Source organism: Bison bison, unplaced genomic scaffold (genome assembly GCF_000754665.1).
Source record: "Bison bison bison isolate TAMUID 2011002044 unplaced genomic scaffold, Bison_UMD1.0 scf7180017864032, whole genome shotgun sequence".
Taxonomy (NCBI): Eukaryota; Metazoa; Chordata; class Mammalia; order Artiodactyla; family Bovidae; genus Bison; species Bison bison.
In genome coordinates, this window is record NW_011494604.1 from 6,534,626 (window position 1) to 6,544,989 (window position 10,364).

General features: G+C 49.7%; 1 protein-coding gene across 1 annotated transcript; it reads right to left on the minus strand.

Moving 5' to 3' along the window:
- Positions 1–7,779: 7,779 nt before the first annotated feature.
- Positions 7,780–10,358, minus strand: FAM43A (family with sequence similarity 43, member A). Its single transcript, XM_010834389.1, has one exon. The coding sequence runs from the start codon at positions 9,719–9,721 to the stop codon at positions 8,450–8,452; it is 1,272 nt and encodes a 423-aa protein (XP_010832691.1). The 5' UTR covers positions 9,722–10,358; the 3' UTR covers positions 7,780–8,449.
- Positions 10,359–10,364: the final 6 nt, after the last annotated feature.

The following is a 10,364-nucleotide window of genomic DNA, read 5'->3' on the forward strand; positions in this document are numbered from 1 at the left end:
ATCTCCATTGCACAAAAAAGAACTGGACCCCAAAAGGAAATTGCCCAAGGTCAAAGAGCTGATGTATGGGAAAATCAAGGCTAGAACCAAGTCTCAAGTCCACTTCTCTTTCAGCTATACCCACAGTCTCACCCACGGGAATACTGTGGCCACTCCATCTTGGTCCTGCAATCTCACACTTGTCAGTTAACACTGGACATCTTCTAAGACCTGGGTCAAAGGAAGGAAGTAGCAGAGATACATACTACATAAAACTCAAGTCTCTTTGGAGTTCATCAACGCGAACACCTCCAAAAGGGTCTGACCAGCCATGGGCTCTGTGAACTTCCTTCATCAGCAGCAACTGTTACTGATGTGAGAAGAACCCCACACACCTTGGTGTGGCTCCATATCTCATTCGAGCAAGCAGCATAAACAGGAGCACCTGATTGCACAGTGCTCCTTTAAAGAGATGAGCTCCTCTATTGGAAATCAGGTAGTGTGAGCATTTTCCCTGGGAATCAAGGACGCTGAGGAAGAAATGTATTGGCCTGCAAGGACAAAGACAGGTTTACCTGCCAAGGAAACCTTGGGAGAAGACAGACAGCAGCTGTGGACAAGGAACTGCAGTTCTTGGACTTGTAGATCTTTAAATGGTACCTGGGAATCATTCGCCAGCCCTGATTGAGCACACAGAACTGAGAGTAGGACCCAGGGGCCCTACTCACCCTCCCTCCTGAACTCAGGTGATCTTGGAAAGCTCGCTTTCTCTGTGTATGAGTTCAGCTGCAAAAGTGCAACCTTTAGGAACATGGCTTAGACTGCAGAACATCTGTGATGTTAGGAGAGTGCATCTGTGATGCACTAAAATATTTCTTCCTGCTCACTGTGGCCTTCTCCAACACAGTGCCTGAAATTCTATTATTCAGCCTTTTATATCTCAAAAGCTTTAAAATCCAAGAGACCCCTATTAAAATGTCAGTTTCCTGAAAAAGCGACTTAGGAAAGAATTTCGGACTCACTGTTGGCTTTAGGAACAATAGCTTGAAAAGGTGAAGCATGAATGTGGGCACTTCTGGAAGGGAGGCGGGCCCTGCACTTTACACGCACATATTCAGCCCACGTCCCTGAGGCAGAGAGGCCCACTGTGTTCCTGTTGAGGACTTCTAAGAGGCAGTAGTGTGGCATCTTGGAAAGAGATTGAGAGAAATTAGAAGCCTGAGTTCTACTCATGGCTCTGCAATAAGCTACCCACGTCACTTGAACAAGTCCTTTCCCCTCTCTGAGCTCAGTGTTCTCATCTGTAAAAGGAAGGAACTGACTAGCTCGGTCTGGCCCTCAGACTCCCAGAAAGAGTAGATGATCTTGGGAGTGAGCTGGTGACCTCCTGAACCATTCATTGGTGGCTAATCCTGGGACAGAGGGATGGAGAATCCCCAACAGGCAACAAAGAATAAATTCTCCTAGGACAGGGATCTGTGATTGGGATGGGTCCTGGAGCAGAGAATAGCAAGGTGGTGAGGAAGATGCCCCAGGATGCCAACTCCCTCTTACTCCCAGACTTCTTCCAGTGCTTCGAGTTTCCCTCGTGGTCTTTGATCAGAGGTTGAGGCTCTTTCCTCGAAGAGTAGCTGGGTTGCTTGCAAACTAACTTATCCCAATACAAAAAGATACAGGGCACCAGGGTGTAGGACTTTGAATCAGGAGATCTGACTTCTGGCCCAGCTTGTTGAGTGATCTTGGACACATTATTCTATGTCCCCTAACCTGGCTAGGTGGAGCAGTGGTAAAGAATTTGCTTGCCAATGCAGGAGACGCAAGAGACATGGGTTCAAACCCTGGGTTGGGAAGATCCCTTGGAGAAGGAAATGGGAAAGCTCTCCAGTATTCTTGCCTGGAAAATCCCATGGACACAGAAGCCTGGCAGATTACAGTCCATCAGGGTCCCAAGGAGTCAGATAGGACTTAGCAACCACGCACACACAACCTGGCCCTTAGGTAGAATATCAGTCTGCATTTTAGGACACAGCATGGCCTCCAACTTTGGAGGTAATGAAAGGGATGTCTGTCAGGCAACTCCTGCTCTGCCTTGGCCAAGAGGAACATCACTTTCAAATTAAACTGTGGTGATGGCCGAGGCCACAGTGAGACCTAAAGGTGTTCCCAGAGCTCCAGACAGTTTCTAGCCCACAGGCAGATGTTTCTTCTATTCTTACCTACTAGCAGATAGAGGAAAGCAGAAACACTCTTAACTTTAACCTTTGATCCTTTTTAACTCAGAACATTAGTTTTGCAATTATCAAACTGCAAGGAGATCAAATCAGTCAATCCTTAAGGAAATCAACCCTGAATATTCACTGGAAGGACTGATGCTGAAGCTGAAGTTCTAATACTTTGGCCACCTGATGCAAAGAGCTAGCTCATCGGCAAAGACCCTGATCCTGGGAAAGATTGAAGGAAAAAGAAGGGGCAGCAGAGGATGAGAGGTTAGAAAGCATCACAGACTCAATGGACATGAATTTGAGCTAACTCCAGCAGAGAATGAAAGACAGAGGAGCCTGGCACGCTGCAGTCCATGGGGTCACAAAGAGCTAGACATGACGTAGTGACTGAACAGCAATGACACCCATCTATTTTATCTACAAGTATTCTGAGACTAGAGAGAGAAAATGACTTGACTGGCTCAATGCAGCCAGAGTCCAGATCACTTCAAGGCCTGGATTCAAGACTCTTCCTGCAGACGTCCGCCATACCACATTATGTGAACCTTTACTTGGCTCAAGTTACAGGGAAAGATTTGGTCCACGATTCCATTCAAAGACAATTACCAGTAAACCACCCTTCTCTAACCACAACCATCCCTCCCTTAGAAGATTAGGGAAGTTTCAAGGAAAAAGTTGAGAACTGAATCTACCTGATATAGAGTGGAGAAGTCAACTGAATCCCTATCCTTCCCTCCTTTCCAAACATATATCCTTAAAATCTTGACTCCTCCATCTGGGTGATGACCTTGAACTTTATCAGCCCTATTCTCCTATCCTGAAGTGGAATCACCCCTTTATTCCTTCCTTAGCATTTCCTGAGCACCTACTAAGTGTTGGGCTGTATGCTAAATTTGGTGGATCAGACAGGCCTAAAGTTACGTGCCTGTCCTTGGAGAACTCAGCCAACCAGGAATGATACAGATGATCAATAAACATGGTACCATGGAAAGAGCTCCCCCACCCTCAAATTATACCTGCTTTTCTAGGGCAAGACCTTGCCAGACCAGATCTCAGAGGTGAAGCAAGTGGAGACCAGGTTCCTCTGGGGGCTGCCACTCTACCCCTGCAGCAGGGTCCTTGTCAGGAAGAGACACCTGGCCCCTCTCCCTCCAGCATCATGTGGCCAGTAGACACTCATGCACACTTGGAGGTGGGAGTTGAAGGTGGGAGTGGCATGTTGATGAAGGGCACACGAGTTTATTATCCAGCATCTACCATGTGTAAAATGTAGGGATACATTAGAAAGAGGAAAACAGCCAGTTTCTGGATCCCAAAGCTAAAAACCTAGTTATGAGCCATTAAAACTGGAGGAATATGAAAAGAGGAGTTTAGGAGTCTGGACCCCTCGGTCATGGTGTTTCCTTGTATGACTCTGGGCAGGACATCACCCCTTTGTGCCTCATTTCTTCATTTCTAAGGGGGGGGCAGGGCCAGAGCATGCCCTGGGATTGCAGGATTGGTGCTGATGAATGACTGCCTGCTTGGCTTATTTTTCTTTTAAAGTTTGGGCTTTCCTTTCATTTATGTGACTCAATTCTGAACTAGGTTTGTGGAAAGGAAGAGAAATGAAGCCAGGGTCAGGTAGAAAGCTGGGTAATAGGTGACACCTGAATGATGTGTTATAGGAGGAACTGAGATTGGAGAGAGATGAAGAGGAGAAACCAGAAAGGAGGCAGTCACCAGGGCTCCTCTCCTTGGGGGTTAGAAACATGGGCCTTTGCTGGTGTCACCGAACAGTCCTAGAAAAGTGATGGAATTAGTGCCAAGCTCCAGGGCCACCTAACTATTCAAACCACTGAAATGATGGTTACTTAAGGCTGTTCAAATTAGGTCACTCCAGAGCTGGGGGCATGGATGGGATATTGGTGTGGTCCCAGGCATTTTGTGAACATGGATGAGCCAACAGAAGCAGGAAAGGCCCCAGCTAACCATAAAGCCAGATCCAGATGTGCTGAGCACATGGAACATTCTCATGAATAGTTTATGTGCTGGGTCACAAAGCCAGCCTTGGTAGATATAAGAAAACTGAAATCACATCAAGTGTCTTTTTCGACCACAACATTATGAGACTAGATATCAACTACAAGGGGAAAAAAACTGCAAAAAACACAAACACGTGGAGGCTAAACAATATGGTACTAAACAACCAATGGAAGAAATCAAAGAAGAAATCAAAAACTACCTTGAGACAGATGTGGCCAAGTATAGAAAAACTTGGTGCAGAGAATACAGAGTACCATGGCCCCAGGGGCCTGCCTGCATGCCTGAAGCCCTGAATAGTTTCCCACATGTCAGACGGGGCTCCGAGCCCCAGCTGTCCGTGAACATTTCTAGCTCTGTTGTGCATCACTGACCAGCAAATATTCAGGTTACTGATGCATACTACACAGAGCAAAGTTCTGCTTATTCCATTACTAAATCCTGGTAGAAATGAGGGCAATGAGTTTGTAATAGAATTATGTTTCTCATGGTTCTTGGCAACTCCCATGAGGTTTTCTAATCTCCAGTGTGGTGCCAGGGGTGGATTCTACCAGCCAGATCTATCTCCTTTCACAAGCTGAACTCTTAAAAGCAGCTCTGTCCCTGAGAGGGCATCATGCTTGCTTAGTATAACAGAGCCTTTCTAATTTGTTTAAAATCTACTCTTCTGCTGACTGTGGGGCAGTGTGAGGGAAGGTTTTCTTTAGGGGGGAGCATGTGTGTGTGTGTGTGTAGAGTGGGTGTTTTGTCTGACACTGTAATAGTTGAAAGGGTACATAATACTATTGTTTCTTCTACACCATCCTGCTCCTCCCTCCTTCTGCCTCAACACACACAACAAACTGCAAATATGGGATGCTTGTGCTGAGGGAGGTGGAGGAACGCCTCCTCTGTGGATGTATACAGCCACCCCTGCAACCATCTCTCTTGCCACCACAAGTCACTCCTTATTTCATGCAGTCAATGCCTCCTGTGGGACACGGAGGATTACTCACACTGGCGAAGAATGTGGCAAGTGTCTCACTGCATTTAAAGTACCATTGGCTTGTAAAGGAGAAAGAGGAGGCTCACCCTGCAAGACTGTTTGACGAATAAACCTCACCTTGCAAGCTGTTTGATGAATAAACCAGACCTCAGGTGCGTTCCATAACGTGTAACGTGTATCTCCTCTGCCTCACTGTACTTGTGTCACACCACTTTTCCCTCTGAGTGTTACGAGTAAATTGGTTTTCGGGTTTTTGTTTTTTTCATTCAAAACATCTCTCCTTACGCTAGTGATATCATCCCTGGAAGACTGAGATGTAAGAAGAGGTGAATCATGTATCACCTTCCTATTGCATCTAGAATTACAACAGCCAGAGCCCTGGGGTGCAGTGGGGATAAAAGCCAAAAAGTAGAGGGGAGGAAAGAGGGAAAGGGAGGGCACAGTGGGGTGAGTAGAGGAAGCTGATTCTTCTGCAGTCTGCTTATTTTCTTCTTCCTGCTTCCTCACCCTCTAAACACCCCTTCCCTATTTATAAATCAGAGAATAGGAAAAATCAGACTTTAAAGACATAGTTGCCTTGTATTTATTGATGGTATTGGTATGAATGTCATTCGTCTGTTTTCTGACCCATCATTGTAACCCCATTAATCACAGACTAAAGCCACCACGGCATTCTCTCTGGACTCAGTTGGATTAAGAAGGATGACATGTAGACTCTGCCCCACCTCCAAGTATTTGTCAAATGATCTTTACCCTGATTAAGGCTCTTATCAGTTTCAAACAGCAGAAGAACCTGGCAGTGCGCGGCAATAATTTGAAATGTGAGATCTAAGCATGCAAACTAGTGATGGACCACATAGCTGACTTTCCTGACCTCTCTCTACCTGGGGGTTTGAAAACATCATTCAGTAGTGTGTATCTGAGGTATTCAGGAAAAGGGAGAGGGACTCTCAACCAAATCAAAATATAATAAAAGAGAAAGATAAAGATGGACCTTGTTCTAAGGCCCTCAGGAAGTGACTCTGAATATTTTTCAAATTCCCACCCACACTTGCTTTTCTAATAAGGATCACCAATTAACTTCTGTTAATTAGGAAGAAAATCTCTTCTCCCCAACCTCCCACCCCTCCTTCCTTTATGGTTTCAGTGAATTCTAGACTCCTTAAGATCACTGGGTCTATCTGCTCAGAACAAATTTACAATGAAAACAAAACCAAGGGCCTCAGGACAGCAGGGAAGGCCAAGAGAGCAATCAATTTCTGCAACATAGGAAAAAAGGGCCCACAGGGGCAAAGGGAAAAAAATAATTTGCAGAAGGCACAGTTTTGGCAGCATCTTATTACAGCTTCCAGCTGATCGGGTGCAGCCAAACTAGAGACATCTGTTTGGAGTTTACAACAGAAATAAACACAGAGCAAGCATGAAAACGCTAAGACACACACACAGACCAAGCTCTAGCAGTCCTTCTCCGCCCTGACCTCCAAACCACTCTCCCACTGGGTCAGGCTGGGTTGTAGAAGGAAAGAAAATGGGCTTTTCCACCTGCTCCCCACCCCGCCCCACCTGCACTGTGACTCATTCAAGCCATGACTAGAATTTAACTTTCCTTTCTCCTTGCTTTTCCTCTCAGGAAAAACAGAGATGCTCCCATTCCTTAGAGAACCTCATAGGGACTTCCATTCATTCTCTAATTCTCATCTTTACAGCTCCTTGAGCTGTTTGGGAAGGAAAAGGTGAACCACAGGAGCTGGTAAAACCCTAGAAGACCTTGAAAGTTACCCCTCCCTAAATCACCTCACAGGTCTGGCAGTGAGGAACAGAACTCACCCGGCATCTCCAAGAATTGCCTCAAAGAGATCAGAAACAGCTGATGCACCTCGTTTCATACATGAGATGTCAGTCCAGGTTCGATGCACGATACTGGATGTTTGGGGCTAGAGCACTGGGACGACCCAGAGGGATGGTATGGGGAGGGAGGAGGGAGGAGGGTTCAGGATGGGGAACACATTTATACCTGTGGCGGATTCATTTTGATATTTGGCAAAACTAATACAATTATGTAAAGTTTAAAAATAAAAAAAAAGAAACAGCTGATGCTTATAGAACTGAATAAGTGAAGAATCCGGGCCCAGCTGCAGTACCCAGAGTTTCAGAGGACAGGAAAGGCCCCAGACTACACATAAAGCGAGTTCCCCCTTCTCAATCACCTCCAAGTCCTTCGAAGGACAAAGACTAGCCTCCCAACCCTATCGCAGTCATGGTCACGCCCTTTCCCGCCCACCCCCATGGCCAAGCATTTTCTGAAGCAGTTTTGGATGCTCACCTGTTCTGTTCAATTTTCCTCTTTATTCTCTTCCCCACTGGCGTGCAAACAGAACCAGAGCAGTGCTACTCTTAAAAAATAACAAAATGTTTTATACACATTTCTGTATATACAACTGAACAACATTTTACATGTCCCTTTTGCACAGCAAAAGATATAAACATTGGACTCTGAGAACACAGTTATGTACAAGAAAACCAAAAAGATGTCAAAAATACTTCACAACAGTGCAAAAATATTTTACACAGTATCACGGAGTGAGATCTTTTGAGCAGGAGCAAGGTGTGTGTTTCTTAAGGAAAACTTTTTCTAGGTATTAGATGTCAATAACTGTAAACAAAATGCGACTTTCTTTCTCCCCCTCTCCCTTCCCCACTAGTTATTTGAGGAATTTGGCAGAATTTCAAGGGTCTGAGTCTGAGGTAAACAACCCAAGCTCTTGCACCAAAAAGACTGGGTCCAAGGAGGTGGCATTAAAGCCTCAAACACTGTGAAAGCAATTACGAAAAAACAAAAAGTGCCATGTCAATGACAACACTAGGCCCTCCCAGATGACCGGTGGGGGAGGAAGTTAACCCCTCCTCCTCAGGCCCCAGCTGCCCCACAAACAGGAAACTGGCCGGCAGGCACTTGTAGCCCGCCGGGCTTTGCTAACACCAGCGGCCTTTCCCTTCCCCAGACCCCAAATGGCGACCTCTTTCCCCTTCCTTGTATGGTTTCCCCTCCCCCGTATCTCCACTTGCAATCTGAGCCCCGCTTCAAACACAGCCATATGTATGGGTGTAGAGGGGGCGGGTCTGAGCCTCAAGTGTCCCATCTCCCCTTTCCTGGGGCAGGTCGGGAGGTAAGGAAGTGGTGGAGAGGCGCGTGGGGATCACGATCGGGCGCCAAGGGCGCGCACAGGACATTGCTGGGAGCTCAGCCCGAGTGGGGCTCGTCTGGGCTGGCGCAGTCCGCGGGGCCGGATGGGTCCCCGGCGGTGGCAGTGTTGGCATCCGGGCCCCCTCCTTCGATGGAGCTCTCGCTACCCGTGCTCTCGCCCGACAGCAGGCGCGTCACCCGCAAGTCCGCCTGCAGGCTGCGCACGTCGTTGCCAAAACTGAGCTCGCCCAGGTCGTTAATAAGCTGCGAAAGCTCGGCCCTCATGTCGGAGGTGCTGCCCAGCAGCAGAGGCGACGACCCAGCCTCAGGGCCCGGCGAGACCCCGCCGCCCCCCAGCGCCTCCTCGTGGCCACTCTCCAGTGTGTCCAGCAAGTCCCCGCATTCGAAGTGCATGGCCACCACCAGCGCCCGCTTCGCTTCGGCCTCTGGCTCTGCCGGCTCTCCTTCTCCGGCTCGGTCCTCCTCCTCCTCGGGGCAACCCTCCGCGTGCTCCTCTTCCTCTTCCTCCTGCAGCTCCTGCTCCTGCTGTTCGCCGAGCAGGTCCTCGGTGATGGAGCCGAGCTTGGGCGCACTTCGGCTGCGCTCCACCGGCGGTTTGTAGCAGCAGGGTCCGTGCAGGAGCAGCTTGCGCAGCGGCACTAGCGGGATGGTGTGAGCGCCAACCAGCTCCTGCTGCTGGTGACGCGCGTCGTCCCGCCGCTTGAGCCGTTTAAATTCCGCCAGAGCGTTGGCCGACGTCTGGTAGAGCAGCAGGGCCATGGCCTGCGCCTTCTCGGGCTTCGACACGAGTACCGCGTGACAGCGCAGCATGACCGCCTTGTGCTTGAGCTCGTGCCGGTACACCCAGGCGAAGACCTTGGGCAGTCGCGCGTCTGCCACACAGTAGGTAACGCGGTGCAGCAGGTACAGGTGGCCAGGGCGCCGCAGCGCGCGCTCCTCGGCGTGCACCATGCGGATACCCTGCGCACTCACAGTCAGCTTCATCTTGGTGCCCTGACGGCCCGCCTCACTCTTGCTCCAGATCTTGCCCACCGCTAGGTCGGTGCAGCCGTCGCCGCGCGCCTGGATGGTGGTGGCATTGCCCAGGTAGAGCACAGTATAAGTGGGATCCTCGCTGGTGATGTGCAGTTTTTTGCGCTTGGAGCGAAACATGCTGCCCACCCGGCTGAGCGCGCCTTCGGGGCACGCCCTCGCTAGAGAGCTGAGCGCCGAGTAGTGCAGGCTCACCGCGTAGCCCTTGGGCTTAGACGCCTGCCGTGGCGGCGCCTCGGCCAGCAGCTCGAACTTGTGCTTCTTCCACGGCAGCATCTCCGGAGGGCGCCCCCGCGCAGCTGGGCGGCGGCGGCGGAGCGCCGGTTGAGAGCCCGGCTGAGCCACCCGCCCCGGCCGGGCTCGGCCCGGGCAAGACCGAAAAATAAAACTCTGCTGGGAGTGGCCCACTCCGGAGTGGGGGCGGGGGAATAGGGGTGTATAAGGCTCGAGAACCCAGCACAAGAGGTAGGGGTCGAATTTTTTTTTTTTTTTAAGATTTAACTGCAAGGGGGAGGAGGGAAGGAGCACACAGATTTATCCCAGCCTGAGCAGGATCAGGGCAAAGAGTCTTAGGCAGGCAAAATGAGAGAAAGACAGCACAAGAGTGGGGCGGAAAACGTCTTTAGAAAAAAAGAGATGCAAATAAATGAGGAAGCCCCCAGCAAAAGCAGCCGGGATGGTGCGAGAATACGCAGGAACTCCTCGGCGAAGGTGAAAAGAGCCCCCCCTCTCACACTCACACACACAGTCGCTAGGGCCAGAAACCGCGGAAACTCAACCGCGAGTGTACCCAGGGGTCGGTACTCCCCACCTCCAAGGGGTCCTGGAGGCAGAGAGCCCCTCGGTTGAGCGGGTCCCAGAAGCAGTTGCTTGCCCCAAGTGCGCTCCGATGGTGGGTCGGATGGCCGCGGCGGGGCCC

Bases quoted from the DNA above. Each gene is read 5' to 3' on its own strand.
- FAM43A (XM_010834389.1), bottom strand. From the start codon at position 9,721: ATGCTGCCGTGGAAGAAGCACAAGTTCGAGCTGCTGGCCGAGGCGCCG.